Raw genomic sequence first — 17,642 nt, 5'->3', positions numbered from 1 at the left:
ATTGTTTTTAGATTAGTTGTTATCCTCCTTGGTTGTGCAAGGAAGTGAAGGGTTTCTACCTATGCCTCCATCTTGGTCAGAACCTTGAAATATTTTTTCTTATTGTACTCATTGCCCCTATCTCACTCTCCTTTCTTTCTGAATAAGCTAATGAAAATTGAAGTTTTTGATCCTTTTAAATTTAAATAATTTGAAAAATTAGGACTAATTAAGATAAATAAATTTGGTTGAATGCCCAGAAATCATGGAAAGTATCAAACTACCACAGTTCATTATTTTTATTGTTGTTCAAGTACAGCTGTCTCCATTTCACCCCACCACTCTCCCGCCCACCGTTTCCACCCCTACCTATCCCCCACCCTCAATCCTACTCCCCTTTGGCTTTGTCCATGGGTCCTTTATACATGTTCCTTGACCACCCTTCCCCAGTTGATTTTTAAGTATAATAATTCTTGTACACAGTAATAAAGAATTTTATTCATCAGAATTCTAGGTAGGAAAAAAATGGTGTTGATATTAGAGGCCAGAACTTCAGAAAGTGAACTATACTTTCCAGATGACTATTCACTATATAGAAAGTCACATTTAGGACCATTGTGCAGTGAGGTGCAGAGAAGGAAAGAAGTGAATTGGGAAGCCAGGCAGTAAAAACACTTTACATAAAGGTAGCAGAAATTTTACTGCAGCTCTCTTGAGAGATGGGAGAGATATCTTTTTTAAAATTTTGGGAAAAGGAAGAGATAACTAAAGAGGAATACAATAAAACCTTGCTTTGTGAAGCATTGTGCAAAACTGAACCCAGAGTCTCTTCAAAGAAAGTTACAATGAAAATTCTACACTAATCCTCAAAGCCTTCAAGAACTGAGATTTCTATAATGGCTATTAAGTATAAACACTGGCCCTAAAGAGTCTAGTCATACATACAGGGTCTGGTAGAAGTAAGGCTTGCTTGAGTGTGGTTGGTAGGCTGTGTGAATGTCGCACACAAGGTGGACAGCAATTTGAACATTTCACCCAAAATGTCATGTGTTGTGCTTGAGTGTGATACTGTTATGTTACAGAATTACATGCTTATGATTTTATAATAAAAGATTTTGTAATAAAAAGGGAGTGTTATTTGTGCCAGATCCTGTATATTGTTACAAAGTATCTATTCCCAAATATTTTTGCAGTTTGATAATACCTTGTTTTCTAGTATCTTCATTTGTTTATCTTTTTTTAAAACTTCACATTCAATGCTTCGAACCTAAAAAAGTAATATTTAACATCAGATTTAAAATATTACAGAATTATTATTTTCTACAAGTATCATTTAGAAATGAATTATAAAGCTCAGTCTTTTCTTTCTACAAAAATATTAATAGTTATCAGTACTCCTAATTTATTTCAGTATGCTTTCTTTAAAAAACTGCCTTTACGTTATCTTATAACATTCTTATCTTAGCCCAGTATCACTTGGCAATATTTTATGAGCTTTCCCAATTTATCTTGAATTTTTAAATATTGTCTTGCATCTAAATGTTTATAATCTTTTAACTACACCTTTCAGACATTTGTTAATCTAAGCCACCTAACAACCCAATGATATAAAAGGGACAGGTATTATCCCCCTTTTAGAGATAAGGAAATTGAGGGTCAGATAAAGTATATATGAAAAAAAAGTCTAAAGTGAGGTAGTGGATTGGAAAAAAAAGAGTATAATAAATTTCAATGTCAGGCAAAATACGTGAGAAATATTTGCAAACTGGATTCTTTCTGGGAAACTGTTTCAATAGGTAAACTGAAATCCAACCACGGAAAGACTAAATATGCTAACAACCTGTCTTGTGTTTTGGGGTTTTTTCCTTAATTAATCACTAGTATTTTGTAATTAGTAAAATAAATTTACATTCTTAGTGGCATATTTTTATTTTTCATTAGACATCAAATTCGTGTTTTTCCTCATCACAAACAAGATTAGTTTTTGAAGCAGCCTCTGACTGAAATTTTTAAGTAGTGAATTACATAGCAAGTCTTGAGAAGATTAAATTCATTTTTTTCTGGTTGAATTTAATTAATAAACATGAAACTAAAAAAATTAGCTTTATGAGAGAAAAAGCGTATGGTGTAGGCTAAAGAATGTTAGAAGGTCAACTCCACTCCTTGTTGTAAGGTAGCCTTTCAAAGATTTTTACTTTTTGGAGTTCTGATTTCTTAATTCATAAAGTGAGGGAAAAATGACTTCCAGTTAAATAACATATTTAAAGGACCTAGAATTTTCCTGGTCCATTGTAAGCCCTTAAAAATATTACAGCTCATCTCATCCTTGGACTTTCTCAATAGTCATACAACTTTTAAAGTGTAAGGTCAAAACTCTTAAGCATAGCTTATGAAACCTAAATGTTCTACCCTCATCCCTCCCCACTTTCATCTTTCCTTACACTCTCCACTATCACCACTATCTTAAACTCCATCTTTCAGCCAAGATGAATGTTTTATAGTTGCTTAAATATGATGGTTCTCATATACTTTATAATGTACATGTGTGTGTGTGTAACCTGGAATACTCTTCTTCTGATATACTTGTTTCCCCCCACCCTCTGACTTCCACAAGTTCCTATTAATCTAAGGTTTCAAGCTAAATGTCATTTTTTCCAGGAAGCTTGCTTGTCCTAACTCAAGTCTGGATCAGACGTTTCTTCTATGGTCTCCAGTAGCATTCATAAAGAGGACCTGTGTTTTGGTTTGGCCACCATCCTTTCCTGTAAAGACTCCTTTATTGTAAATCCACAGTGACCCTGCTCAGTCTATGCAGTCTGACAAGAGGCTGATTGGTCTCCAGAAGCGGACACACAGCTCACTCGTGGCCAGATCACTCTACCCCTAACCACAACCGAGAGTCCTCTCCAAGACTTTTTTCCAGAGCTTTCAATACTACTTTTTATAGCCTTCCAACTAATTCCAGTGCTTTTCACCTCTTCCTATTCCAATCTTAAAAATTAAAAATATCACTTCCCTAATAAAAAAACTCTTAATTCGATCACCATTGTGTACCAAAACAAAACAGACAAGCCAAAAAAGCCAAAGTCAGCACCCAGAACATTCACTGTCTAGCACACAGTAAATAGTGAATAATATTTGTTGACTGAAAAACATTCATGGCCTTCACATCTCCTTTGATCTATTTTTGCACAACTCTCTCCCACTACATATGTTACATACTGTAATCACACCACCTACTTCGTACTGTTACACTTTCATGACATTCTTCCCTAAAAACCTTCCTCCTATCCCAACTTGTTAAATCATATCCACCAACGCACAACACAAACTTATTACTCAATTTATCAGTATATTCTGTATTATTAAAGCATGAGGCTTTTATTTAGCCTAAAAATGTAAATCAATGTTAAATATTGAGCATTTATAAAAGCAATTTAGAATTATACCACTATTTCTCCCAGATATAAACCATATAAGCACAATAAGCAAACTCTGCCTATATTTTAAAGGTCAACAGCCTACAACAGTCCCTCTATGACTAGTTATTTATTCAACAGTATACGTCATTTTTTTAGACACATGATATTGCCTTTATGATTTGATATTTTGTGATACAATCTATTATTAAACATAACATACATTTTTGTCACTCTTGTCCAATTTACATTTAACTTCATCTTCTTTCTGCTTTAGTTCTTCTCTCACAGATTCCAGTTCATTCCTTAAAGAAAATGAAAGAGTGACATAGTAATAAAATTTATATTTTCATTTTATTTCCTTTCTGAATTTCTAAAATGGTTGACTATTACATTTTATTGGTTTATATTTTCATTTTGCTGGGTATTTTTCATGCATTAATACTAATTAGGCACAATTCACCCCTATATTTAAATTAATGTATACATTTATTTTGAAATTAACTATCTGGATATAGTCATTATTCTATTAAAAAGCTCCCAGAAAGAAAGCAATACTTATTTAAGTCAAGACTTCACTTTACTATTTTCTAAATCATAAATCAGTCATCACTCTAAGATACAATTTTATTCAAATAAATTTGGTACATAAACACAAATGATTTTAATGAAAAACTACATGACTGGTATATCTACATACACATATATCCTTACATACGTAACAGAGTATCTCTGGAAACATACACACAAAACAGTGACACCTCTGGGAAAAGAAACTGGATAACAGAGACAAAGGCAAGAAAGATAGTTTTCTTGCCCCAAGTGTTTCTTTGTCCCTTTGAGTTCCGTACCATAAGTATGGACAGGATCCGGCAGAAGTAACACCTGCTTAAGTGTGGTTGGTAGGGTAATAATGTGGGTGTAATACTTTATAGTTTTATAATTTGAACATTTTATCTAAAATGTTAAATGGTGTGCTTGAGTGTGATATTGTTATGTTACAGAATTACATGGTTATGATTTTGTAATTTAAAAAGGGGCATTATTTGCGCCAGATCCTATATTATCCTTTTTAAAAATTAAAGGGGAGTAGGAGAAGAGAAAGGGGTCAAATAGATAATAATGGAAGGAAAGATTTTGGGTCATTAGCACACAATATATCAAAGAGCATAATATAATGGCGTACACCTGATATTCATATAATGTTATTAACCAATGTTACCCCAATAAATTTAATTTTAATTTTTTTTAATTAAAAATCTGTCTGTTGCACTTAAAAACAATGGAGCTTTCTCTAAAGGATACTTGAAGCTATTTGTAACTGTACTCTCTCATGACCACTAATATATTTCCAGGTCTAACCTGTATGCATGGAATAGTTTTCAATCATGTAGAATAACTGGCTTGTGAAAACTAAACCCAAAATATTTATTCCTTAACTGAGTATTAAACCTTTAATTGGTATATTCTCACTTTTCCTAAATATATTTATATTTAGAATTCTGTATGCCCACAGAGCAGATAGATGTACTAAAAGATATTATCCAAATAATTTGAATTAAGCCATTTGAAAGGCTTAAATAAAAATAGCCTTTCCCTACAATATACCTTTACTATTTATCCTTAAAATATACAGGGGCTTAATCACAGAGATATAATCTATAAATAACAGCCACCTCTGAATAAGACAATTGAGTGAAAGGGGCAAAAGCCATCATTGGAAGTATGAAAATATAACTTTCCAAATCTGGAAAATAGGAAGTTACACACCAGGCACTGTGTTGGGCACTCTATTCACATTAACTCAGACAGTCTCAAACAAACCTACGGGGGAGGTGTAGTAGATCAAAAAGAGATTCAAATAATTTTAAGTAGCAATAAGTTTTACTGACCACATTCTTTAACTTAACATAAAAAAGTCAAAACTTAATACTTCAGAAATAAGTACAAACAAGACCCCCTACACATTTGGAAATTATCTAAATTACTAACAGATTAAAAGAAAACTTAAAACACAAAAACAGATTTATAAAATAATAAAAATGAAAACACTGTATATCAAAAACCAGGTCATTATCCATAGCTGTGTTAAGAAGTAAACTGATCTCAAAAAAGAAAAAGATAAACCAGTAAATATCAATATATAAATTTTAAAATGAATTAAAGAAAAGATCATAATTGATTTCAAGCAGGCAAAAGATTTCTAAGTATAAAAGCTATAAGAAAAATTACAAAGGACAAGACAAGTATATTTAATTTAAAAAATCACAAAAACTTCTGTATGAAAAAATACCCAAAATAAAAGAAAAACAACAGTTTGTGGAAAATCTATGCTGTAAGTAAAACAAGATAAAGGATTAATACATTTTTTAAGGCTTAACTAAATCAATAAAACAACCAAGACCTCAAAATATTAGTGGGCAAGAGGTATAAGAAATTTTAGTAAGAGGAAATTCTAGCAAGCAAATATGAAAAATTCTAATGCTTACCCTGCAAAATGAAAAGGACAAATGACAAGAATAGTGAGTTGTTTTTATCTATTATATTACCAAATAAATTAATGAGAATACCCGAAACCAATTAAAACATTTTGAAACCAGTATTTTCATACAATATTGGTTGTATTGCATGCTTAGGACAGATAATAACCTATTATGAAATGATGCCTCTGACTCAATAAACCCTACTATCACATTCAGAATAAGGAAAAGATCTGTATATGCTAAGTTGTTTACTATAGCATTATTTTACAATAGTGGACAACTGTACAATGTAAATATCCAAAAATATAAAGGATTAAAATTTAAAATGTTGTATCTACTTGATACAACAGACTGGTATACAGGCATTAATACAGAAAACTGTGAAAACACTTAGAAACATGAATAATGCTTAAAATAATATTAAATATTTTTTATTTCTCTTCTAAATTTTCTGGCACATGATTAGTGTACCTTCTTAATAAATAATATTAGAGAGCTTATGATTCTTTAAAATTAATTTCTATGTCAAATCTCACTATTTCAACACTGAGTATAAAACAGACATTATTAAAACTTCATTTTTAAGCAGGATTTCAAAGCAGTAATTTAAGTCTAATTTTTACTTTATGTTATATGCACCATAAGTTTAATATAAATTAACTATAACAAGTTAACAGAATGCTAAATTTTTTGTCAGACAAAAGAAGCCCACTCATTAGTCTTGCCTTAATTGTCTTTCTGTTTCTTCCAGATTTTCTATTTGTTTCAATATCCTTTCTTCTTGCTTTTTGCTATCCTAAAAAAATATTGTTTACATTAATTATCTTGTTTCAACAAAAACAAAATTGAAACTAGTATTTAAGAGCTTTGTGTGTCAGGATAAAACTCACTTAAATAAAACTCTATTGTTTTATACATAAAACAATAGAACGAGCTAACTTCCCTAGCGCCACACTGCTTCCCCAGACTTCGATTACTCCTCTAACAACCTCTAGTCAGCAGCTAATGAAACAAGTCTTATTTGCTGATTCCCACTGGTACCTTGAGACACATCCTTTGTTTATATTGTTGTGGCTTCAAGGAATGGGTTTCCACTCTTTGTTACCTACTGAACTCAAGATTAGTCATGTTTTAGGCTAAAATCAATGCTATACTGTCTCTGAAGCCTCTTCCACCAAGGCAGAAGTGATCCTGTGAACTCAGGTGACACTCTGCCCTCCAAACAACACATATACTGTTTTGTTTAAGTTCTGTAAGCATTTTTTCTATTGAATTGTAAGCTCCTGAAGAGGAAGAATATTTTATTCTTCAATGTATCCTCCACACTGTCTTATATAATTACTCAATAAACACTTGTTGAATAAATATACAAATCTTGATGCTTAAAATTAGATTAACTTCATCATTGGCCTCCATATTCTGTTGCTTATCACCATCTAAGATCAATATGTTTCTTTTCTTCTACAACAAAGTGTCAGCTCTAAGATAATCAGACTCTTTTACAGGTCATCTATTCTAACTCCTTAAATTTAAAGGTAAGAAAACTAAGTCACTGGTACTTTTGTTTTTCAACTCACATTAATATCTTCTTGCTGCTTACTAAGTTCTAGGGCCATTTCACTTCTTTCTTGTGCTAGTTCTTTGTTCTCCAGTGAAAGCCTGTTGCAGCTTGCAGTTAGCTCAGTATTCTTAAGCCTATTTTTCAAAAAAACATGTCATACAAAAATATTTACATATAAAATGAAATTATGTGAAATTTAGTTCAAAATAATGTTAGAGGAAAGGAGGGAAGGGCTTGGGGTATAAAGTAAGATTGGCCATTAGTTAATACTTTCTGAAGCTGGGTGATTGGTACACACTGGTTCATTTCATTATTCCCTAAATTTTGTATACGTCTGAAATTTTTCTCTAAGTTTTTTCAATATGAAATATATTTCCTTGCATACTCCCTACACCATAACCTCTCCATACTTTTCCACAAATTTAAAGGGCATACTATTTTTTATGTGATTTTTTTCTAATAGACTGTCTTAGAAACAATAGTATATGAGGTATGAACTATTTTTAATTAAAATAAAAACCAGGTTTAACCTTTGTGCAAATATTTTAACTGCTCTTACAAGGTCTCAAATGCTCTAGACTGGAAGAGAGATCACTGCTGTCATCAGTTGGAGCCAGGATCAATTTTAAATGAAGGACTGGGACTGTGAGGCTCTACGAGCACCTACTGTTTCCTACTGTTTTACTGAGAGTGGAAATTCATGAAAAAGTAGATAAAAGTTTTCATTAAAAAATGAAAGGATGAAAAAGCAAATACACCGAGGATAACAAATTTATACTTAAGTATAATTAACCACTCAGTCTATTTATTAAAAGGGGTTTGGGTTAACAGATGAACCTGTAAAAAAGTACTGCTGAAAAGGTATCAGAAGCAAGGAACGGGAGACAGAAAGGAAGAAACAAGACCCTGAGTAAACTGCATCCCTCTCATTTTTATCCAGAGTTGAGAAGCAACCAAAAAGAAAAAATCATGCTCACCACTAGACTGGCTATTTGAGTTTACTTCTCTGTAAATAAACACAAAGTAATTATTTCCTCCCACTTTCTCTGAAAATTAAACTTACTAATAACTAGGTGACTCACTCAAATAATTTATTTGGAAATGTAAGGAATGAATTTGTATTTTGTCATTTCATCAATACAAACCTATGAAATAATTTAGCCTAACAACCAAAATAAGGAGTTAGAACTATAAATGATTGCTTTTATGAGGAACCAAGTATCTCCAAGAAAAGTAACATACTGATCTTAAGCACTTCTTAACTTCATGATGTACTCTTTTTATGTGAATGGTATGTGCTTGCCTTAGCAATAAAGTTCATAAATTATTTTGACCTTTAGAAATAAAATACAACTTTAAGCCCATTCAAATAAATACGAATATAACATTAATTTATTATTAAATACCAGAAAACTTAACAACTGAATACTTAAGCTATTTTATAGAAAGACAGAAAACATACTTCTCATTTTCAAGCTCAGTTTTCAGTTCTTTAACCTGTTGTGAATACTGCTGTTCCCTGGTCACAATGGTAGTTAATTGTATTTCCAAATCGTGTACTTTTTCCTGGAAAATAAACATGTATATCCTTGGTTGCTTTTATAATTTTCTCATTTGAAAAGCTTGTTCCCTCTATACAAGTAAGTCATATATTTGGCAAAAATTAAGTAAGAATATGTCAAATTTTTTAAATTTAAGTAGATTCGGTGCCATAAGCATTATAATTTAAAAATTGAGCAATGACAAATGTAATACAAGTAAATCCCATCTTGATATTCTGAAGCTCAACCAATAAAATTATATTTATCTATCATAAAATACTTTTACTACTTTTGCTCTATCAAGTAATTAATTTCAATTACAATGTTATATTATTAGGAAGAAATACTAGGTCCAATAGAATAACACCTGTTTGGGTGTGGTTGGTAGGGTAATAATATGGGTGTAATAATTTATAGTTTTGATTTGAACATTTCACCTAAAATGTCACAGTGTGCTTGAGTGTGATATTGTTATGTTACAGAATTACATGCTTATGATTTTGTAATAAAAGATTTTGTAATAAAAAAGGGGTGTTATTTGTGCTGGCCCCTGTATATTAACTAATAAAATCAGTCTTAAAAACTAAGCTGTTCATACTACTATAAATAGTTATAATACTGTTATGCTGTAAAAATATACTTTATCAAATAAAAGACATTCTAAAATTATCATGAGCAATATAAGAAATGATCGTAAACTAAGAACTTAAGGCTAACTTTATATTTTAAAAAGGAATTTTGTGAAAAAATCTTTCACAAAGCTAATAGCTACACCTTAATCTATCTTGTAAGTCTGTGCTCTACTAACAAAATACATGAAAGAAAAAATGTAGGCTTTTTAAACAAACCTCTCTGGTTTGGAGAAGACCAGTTAGCTCTTGCTCTGTTCCTTTTAATTCTTCAGCAATCTTCTCTAATTGCTTATTTTCATCTAAAAGCTTTTGGTGTTCTGCCTATTTAAAAAATTAATAAATCATGATAATGAAAGCACATATACATTCAAAATAATAAAACTGCCTAATAAAGTTGTGGAGAAAATTATGAGTTTATCTTTGGCTAAAATTTTTTAAAAGAGAAAATAAGTCCTTATTAAGTAAATTCCAAAATTAAATATGATGAAAGGAATTAATGGACAGAGCCCTGAAATGATTTTTAATTTTTTTATTGTGGTTCAGTTGTCCTCATTTTTCCCCCATTGCTCTTCCCTGTCCTGCCCACACCACCTCTTCCACACTCAATCCCCCCCTCCATGTTGTCCTTGTCCGTGGGTCTTTTATACATGTCCCTTGACGACCCTTTCCCTTCTTTCTTTGTTATCCTTCTCCCCACCCCCTCTGATCACTGTCAGTTTGTTCTTTATTTCCATGTCTCTGGTTCTATTTTGCTCACTTGTTTGTTCTGTTGTTTAGGTTCCACTTATAGGTGAGATCATATGGTATCTGTCCTTCACCAGCTGTCTTATGTCACTTAACATAGTGCTTTCCAGTTCCATCCATGCTGTTGTGAAGGGTAGGAGCTCCTTCATTCTTTCTGCTGCATAGTATTCCATTGTGTAAATGAACCAGGGTTTTTTGATCCACTCATTTGCTGATGGGCATTTGTTTCCAGCACTTGGCTATTGTAAATAACACTGCTATGAACATTGGGGAGCATAGGTTCTTTTGGATTGGTATTTCAGGGTTCTTAGGGCATAATCCCAGCAGTGTAATCACCAGGTCAACAGGCAGTTCCATTTTTAGTTTCTTGAGGAAACTCCATACTGTTTTCCGTAGTGGTTGCACCAGTCTGCATTCCCACTAACAGTGTACCAGGGTTCTCTTTTCTCCACAACCTCACCAGCACTTGTTGCTGGTTGATTTGTTTATGATGGCCACTATGACTAGTGTGAAGTGCTATCTCACTGTGGTTTTAATTTGCATCTCTCTCATGGCTAGTGATGTTAAGCATCTTTTCTTATGTCTCTGGGCCCTCTGTATGTCCTTGGAGAACTGTCTTTTCAAGTCCTTTGTCCATGTTTTAATTGGACTGTTTGTCTTCCTAGTGTAGAGTCATGTGAGTTCTTTATATATTTTGGAGATCAAACCCTTGTCTGAGGTATCATAAGCAAATATATTTTCCCATATGGTCGGTTCTCTTTTCATATTGCTGATGTTTTCTTTAGCTGTGCAGAAACTTTTTAATTTGATGTAGTCCCATTTGTTTATTCTTTCCTTTCTATCCCTTGCTCTAGGGGACATATTGGTGAAAATTTTGCTCCATGGGACATCTAAAATTTTCCTATGTTCTCCTCTAGGACTTCTATGGTGTCACAACTTAAATATTTAGGTCTTTTATCCATCTTGAGCTTATTTTTGTGTATGGTGTAAGTTGGTGGTCAAGTTTCATTGTTTTGCATGATAGCTGTCCAGATCTCCCAATGCCATTTGTTGAAGAGGCTGTTTTTACTCCATGGTATACTCTTGTCCCCTGTGTCAAATATTAATTGACCATAGAGAAATGGGGTTTATTTCTGGGCTCTCTCTTCTGTTCCATTGATCTATATGTCTGTTCTTATGCCAGTACCAGACTGTTTTGATTACAGTGGACTTGTAGTATAGTTTGATATCAAGTATTGTGATCCCTCCTACTTTGTTCTTCTTTCTCAAGATTTCTGAGGTTATTTGGAATTGTTTATGGTTCCATATAAATTCTCGAAATATTTGTGTTCTATATCTGTGAAATACATCACTGGTATTTTAATAGAGATTGCACTGAATCTATAAATTGCTTTGGGTAGTGTGGACATTTTAATGATGTTAATTCTTCTAATCCATGAACGTGGTATATGTTTCCATTTATATGTGTCTTCCTTAATTTCTTTCTTCAGTGTTCTGTAGTTTTCTGAGTGCAGGTCTTTTACCTCTTTGGTTAGGTTTATTCTTATGGTCTTTATTTTTCTTGTTGCTCTAGTAAATGGGAAGTTTTTCCTAATTTCTTTTTCCAACATTTCATTGTTGGTGCACAAAAATGCCTTCAATTTCTGAATATTGACTTTGTGTCTTGCCATTCTGCCAAATTCACTTATTAGATCAAGTAATTTTTTGGTGGAGTCTATTGGGTTTTCTATGCGCACTATCATGTCATCTGCAAACAATGACAGTTTTACTTCCTCCTTTCCAATTGGTATGCTTTTTTTTTTCTTTTTCTTATCTGATCACTGTGGCTAGAACTTCCAATACTATGCTGAATAGATGTGGTGAAAGTAGACACGCTTGTCTTGTTCCTGATCTTAGGGGGAAAGCTTTAATTTTTTGACCATTGAGTATGATGTTGGCTATAGGTTTCTTGTGTATGGCCTTTATTATGCTAAGGTATGCTCCCTCTACTGCCACTTTGCTGAGTGTCTTTGTTATAAATGGGTGCTGTATTTTATCAAATGCTTCTTCAGGGTCTATTGATATGATCATGTGATTTTTCTTCCTTTTGTTTATGTGATATATTACGTTTACTGATTTGCAAATATTGTACCATCCCTGCATCCCTAGGATGAATCCCACTTGACCATGGTGTATGATTTTTTAATGTATTGCTGGATGCAGTTTGCCAATATTTCGTTGAGGATTTTAGTATCTATGTTCATCAGCGATACTGGCCTATAGTTTTCTTTCTTTGTTGTATCTTTATGTGGTTTTGGGATTAGGATGATGCTGGGTCTTATAAAAAGAGCTTAGGAGTCTTCCCTCTTCTTGGACTTTTTGGAATAGTTTGAGAAGGACAGGGGTTAGCTCTTCCTTAAATGTTTTGTAAAATTCTCCTGTGAAACCATCTGGTCCAGGGCTTTTGTGTGCCAGGAGTTTTTTGATTACTGCTTCAATTTCACTAGCTGTTAACGGTCTGTTCAGGCTTTCTGCTGCTTCTTGATTAAGTTTTAGAAGATTATATATTTCTAGAAATGTGTTCATTTCACCCAAGTTTTCACATTTCTTAGCATATACTTGTTTGTATTAATTTCTTATGGCCCTTAGTATTTCTGTGGTATCAGTTGTAATTTCTCTTTTGTTTCTGATTTTATTTGATTCCTCCCTTTTTCTCAATGAGTCTGGTTAAAGGCTTGTTGATTTTGTTTATCAAAGAACCAGTTCCTAGATTTACTAATCCTCAAATTGTTCTTTTAGTCTCTCTTGTTATTTAATTCTGCTCTGATCTTATTTCCTTCCTCCTACTTGCTCTGGGCTTTGTTTATTGTTGTTACTCCAGTTCTTGTAGATGTAGGGTTAGGTTGTTCATTTGAAATTTTTCTATCTTTTTTAGGTAAGCCTGTATTGCTATGAACTTCTCTCTCAGGACTACCTTCTCTGTGTCCCATAGGTTTGGGGTTGTTGTGTGTTCATTTTCATTTGTTTCCAGAAACATCCTGATTTCTTCCTTGATCTCACTGTTAACCCATTCATTGTTTAATAACATGTTATTTGGTCTCCATGAATTTGACTGTTTTTGAGTTTTTTCCTTGCTTTCTAGTTTTAAGCCATTGTGGTCCAAGAAAATGCTTGATATGATTTCAATGCTCTTGAATTTGTGGAGGTTTATGTCCTATTATGTGGTCTACTTTTGAAAATGTTCCATGTGCATTAGAAAAGAATGTGTGTTTTGCTTCTGACAGTGGGGAGTTAAAATCCCCTACTATAAGTTTGTTGCTGTCTCTATCTTTCTTGAAGTCCTCCAAGATTTTTCTTATGTATTTGAGTGCTCCTATTTTGGGTGCATATACCATACTTTTCAGACTATAAGATGCACTTCCCCCCCAAATTTGGGAGGAAAATGGGGGTGTGTCTTATAGTCTGAATGTAGCTTACCCAGCTCACTGGCGGCAGGGGGGCGGGGGTGGTGGCAGTGGAGTGGCGTTTTTTTTCCCTATCTTTCTCCTCTAAAACCTAGGTGTGTCTTATGGTCTGGTGCGTCTTATAGTCCGAAAAATACGGTATGTTTACAATATTTATGTCTTCTTAATGGATTCTACCCTTGAGCATTATGAAGTGTCCTGTGTCTCTTTTTATGGCCTTTGTTTTGAAATCTATTTTGTCTGATATAAGTGTTGCAACCTTGGCTTTTTTTTCCCTGTCCATTTGCTCAGAATATTTTCTTCCAAATCTTGACTTTCAGTCTGTGTAGGTCTTTTGTTCTGAGGTGGGTCTCTTATAAGGCAGAATATGTGTGGGTCATGATTTCTTATCCATTCAACTATTCTATGTCTTTTGATTGGAGCATTTAATCCATTTAGGTTTAAGGTTATTATTGATAGGTACTTATTCATTGCTGTTTTTCGTACCTGTGTTCCTCTCTCGCTCACTCTTTTTTTTCTTTTCTTATAGCAGACTCTTTAGCATCTCTTGCAGAGATGGTTTGTTGGAGGTGTATTCTTTGTGGCTTCTTATGTCCAGGAAGCTCCTTATTTGGCCTTCCATTTTAATTGAGAGCCTTGCTGGATAAAGCAGTCTTGGTTGCAGGTCTTTGGTTTTCATTACTTGGAATATTCCTTGCCATTCTCTTCTGGTTTTGACAGTTTCCATTGAGAAGTCAGCTGCTAGCCTTATCAGGGCTCCCTTGTATGTTACTTCCAGTTTCTCCCTTGCCACCTTTAAGATTCTCTCTGTCTTGGATTTTTGCCATTTTAATTATGATGTGTCTTAGAATAGGCCTCATTGGGTTCATCTTGATTGGGACCCTCTATGCTTCCTGGGCTTATGTGACTTTTTCTCTCATCAAATTAGGGAAGTTTTCCATCATCACTTTTTCAAACAGGTTTTCTATCCCTTGCTCCTCTTCTTTTCCTTCTGGCATCCCTAGTATACTGATATTACTATATTTCATGTTGTCCTGCAGCTCTCTTAACCCCTCTATGTTCTTTTTGAGTCTTTTTTCCTTTTCTTGGTCTTTCTGGGAATTTTTTCCTACCCTGTTTCCCAGGTCACTGATTTGATCCTCTGCTTCATCTACCCTGCTTTTAATTCCTTCTACTGTGTCCTTCAGTTCAGAAATTGTATTCTTCATTTCTTCCTGGTTCTTATTGATAGTTCTATGTCTATTTTGATGCTGATATAGTCTACAGTAAGTTCCTTGCAGCTTTCCTGTAATTCTTTGTAATTCTCACTGGACTCATTGAGCTTCTTCATGACCATTGTTTTGAACTCAGGGTCTGATAGTTTACTTGCCTCTATTTCATTTAGCACTCTCTCTGGGGATTCTTTCTTTCCTTTTGATTGGGGGTTGTTTCTATGTGCCCTGATCAAGGATTGAACCTGCAACCTTTGAGTATCAGGATGACGCTCTAACCAACTGAGCTACCTGGCCCAGGCAGCAGTTTCTTTTTTAGGGCCTTGACCTCAGAATGGCTTTTGTATTTTTATTAGGGTGTTAAAATTAAAAGATGAGAGGAGGAAGATGACAAGGAGAGGAGTAGGTACAGGGACATGAAGGGGGAGAACGAGTAGGAAAGAATTAACATTTTATACATATCCCACAAGCCTAAAATATTTCCTATCTTGTCCTTTACAAAAAGAGGTTGCCAAATCATGGTCTATACATTGAAATCAATTAAAATATAATGAAGCCTTATCTGAACAAATTCATTATTCATAATTCTACCTGAATATTAAACAGGTATGAATATGTATCATACACATACTTCTCAAAATTGCAGCTTTCTGGCTCAAAGGTATCCAAGATATACCAAATTTACAATCAGCTAAATAACATGCATATTTGATCTTATTTAAATGTCCTATCAACACATGTCCAAATAGTATAAAGACACCAAGACAATTGTCAGGATGTATTAGTATTAGTATAGATAAGAATGTGGCTCTACTAAAAACCCTATGTGATTTTCTTCATATTTTAGCTGAAAAAAACTAGCATAAAACATGTCGTGTTAGAGTCTAAGTCACTCAATTTGAAAAGTAATTGCTGTATACTAATAATAGAAACTAAACACTTACCAAGATTTTTTTCAATTCTTCAAGTTCTACTTCTTTGTTATATTTAAGTTTAGTCATCTCTTCTAAAATAAGCAAAAGAATATAAATATGTTAAAAGATGGATTAAAAGACAAGGAAAACAAAGGCAAGAAATGAGAATAATACCATTTGGCCCTGACTGACATGGCTCAGGGGGTTGGGTGTTGTCCCACAAACCAGAAGGTCACCAGTCTGATTACCAGTCAGGGCACATAACATGGGCTGCACGTTTCACCCCTGGTTGGGGTCATACAAGAGGCAACTAATCAATGCTTCTCTCACACACTGATGTTTCTCTCCCTCTTTTTCTCCCTCCCTTCCCCTCTCTCTAAAAATAAATATAAATAAAATCTTTAAAAAAGAGAAATAAGAATAATACCATTTGAAAGGGGAAAACGAAAAGAGATGGATTAAAGCAACTAGAGTATCCTAAAGCAGCCAGTTTCAACTGGTGTGTCACAGTAATTTTTAAAACATGCAAGACCTGACTATTTAGTCAAGTGCACTGACCTCTTTTCCTTTAACTGTCAAATTTTAAAAATGACCATAGCCAATACAATAGCCATCTGGTGCGAATGAAAAAAATTATATTTTTTGTCAGATTGGCAAAAAATGTATTTTTTGGTGTGCCACAGAATTTTAGTAATTTGTTTGTGTGCCATGAAATGAAAAAGGTTGAAAATCACTGCCCTAAGGCACAGAGGAAGCCCAAATGGAACTATACCGAAATAATGGATTAAAAACAAAAAAAAAAGACAGAGAGAAATAGTGGATAAATATTGGTGTTTCTATAAAGTTAATTCCATAACCAAATGCATCCAAAGTTCATTAACAAAATAATTGATCTGTATTTGGAATGTAATCATTCAGCATGTGTGCTTTTACCTTCAATGCATCATTCCTCTCTAAACATCTGGCCTCTTACTCTTCACTCCAAACTTGAAAGTGATCCACTCAATGCCAGTTAACTCTAACCATTGTGCTCTGGATCTCAACACTCCCACCCCCTGAGGCTTTAGTTTCTCTATTACCAAAACACACTGACTCTCTGTAGAGCAATCTTTCATTTCCCTCATGATGACTAAACATCTCTTTGAATACAAAAGGATTTGACTGACCTTTCTGCCTTTTCATACTACAGTCAAATCTCGATTTTGTTTGGCAGGCAAATTCCTATTTGTTATCTACAAATGTCTTTCTTACCCCCATGCAGAACTAATGCCTATCTCCATTAAATTAATAAAATTATGATCTCAAAGATCACCAATAACCATTTTGTGATGCAATTCTTTGTCCTCATCACTTTGGAAATTCCTGGCATTTGATACTATTAACCACTCTAATTTTCTCCCTTTGATTTTCCAGACCTTGCATTATTCAGATTTCTTGTTTCCTAACTTCTGTTCCTGTTTTCTCTGCTGACACCCTTCCTTCTTGTCACCTTGAATAATGCCTTTCTTTCTTTAATTCCACAAATTCAACATTAGGCTAATGAATTATAAAATCTTTCCAGCCCATACCTCCTGCTTTTTTCTCCTTCCTTACATTTTTTAACTGCCCACAAAGTCCCAAATGATGTCTAGCTGTCGCCTAAATTTTGTTACATCAGCAACATTCTTTCTTCACTATTAACAGTTATCAGTTATTGGAGATATAACTGCATGTTA

The 17,642-nt window shown here is 33.6% G+C and overlaps 1 protein-coding gene across 1 annotated transcript in view; it reads right to left on the bottom strand.

Annotated features, from left to right (window-relative positions):
• The window catches only part of SYCP1 (synaptonemal complex protein 1), an 87,549-nt gene that overhangs the window by 32,158 nt on the left and 37,749 nt on the right, over positions 1-17,642 (bottom strand). The window contains exons 15-20 of the mRNA XM_024570534.3: positions 15,958-16,019; positions 9,832-9,936; positions 8,905-9,008; positions 7,459-7,576; positions 6,607-6,677; positions 3,622-3,703 (exon numbers count right to left, since the gene is read on the bottom strand). Of these exons, the coding sequence (XP_024426302.1) occupies positions 3,622-3,703; positions 6,607-6,677; positions 7,459-7,576; positions 8,905-9,008; positions 9,832-9,936; positions 15,958-16,019 (542 nt within the window). The remainder of the gene's footprint in view (positions 1-3,621; positions 3,704-6,606; positions 6,678-7,458; positions 7,577-8,904; positions 9,009-9,831; positions 9,937-15,957; positions 16,020-17,642) is intronic.

Source organism: Desmodus rotundus, chromosome 12 (assembly GCF_022682495.2).
Source record: "Desmodus rotundus isolate HL8 chromosome 12, HLdesRot8A.1, whole genome shotgun sequence".
NCBI classification, from domain to species: Eukaryota; Metazoa; Chordata; class Mammalia; order Chiroptera; family Phyllostomidae; genus Desmodus; species Desmodus rotundus.
The sequence above is the reverse complement of the archived record's forward strand: the minus strand, read 5'-3'. Positions and strand labels throughout refer to the sequence as shown.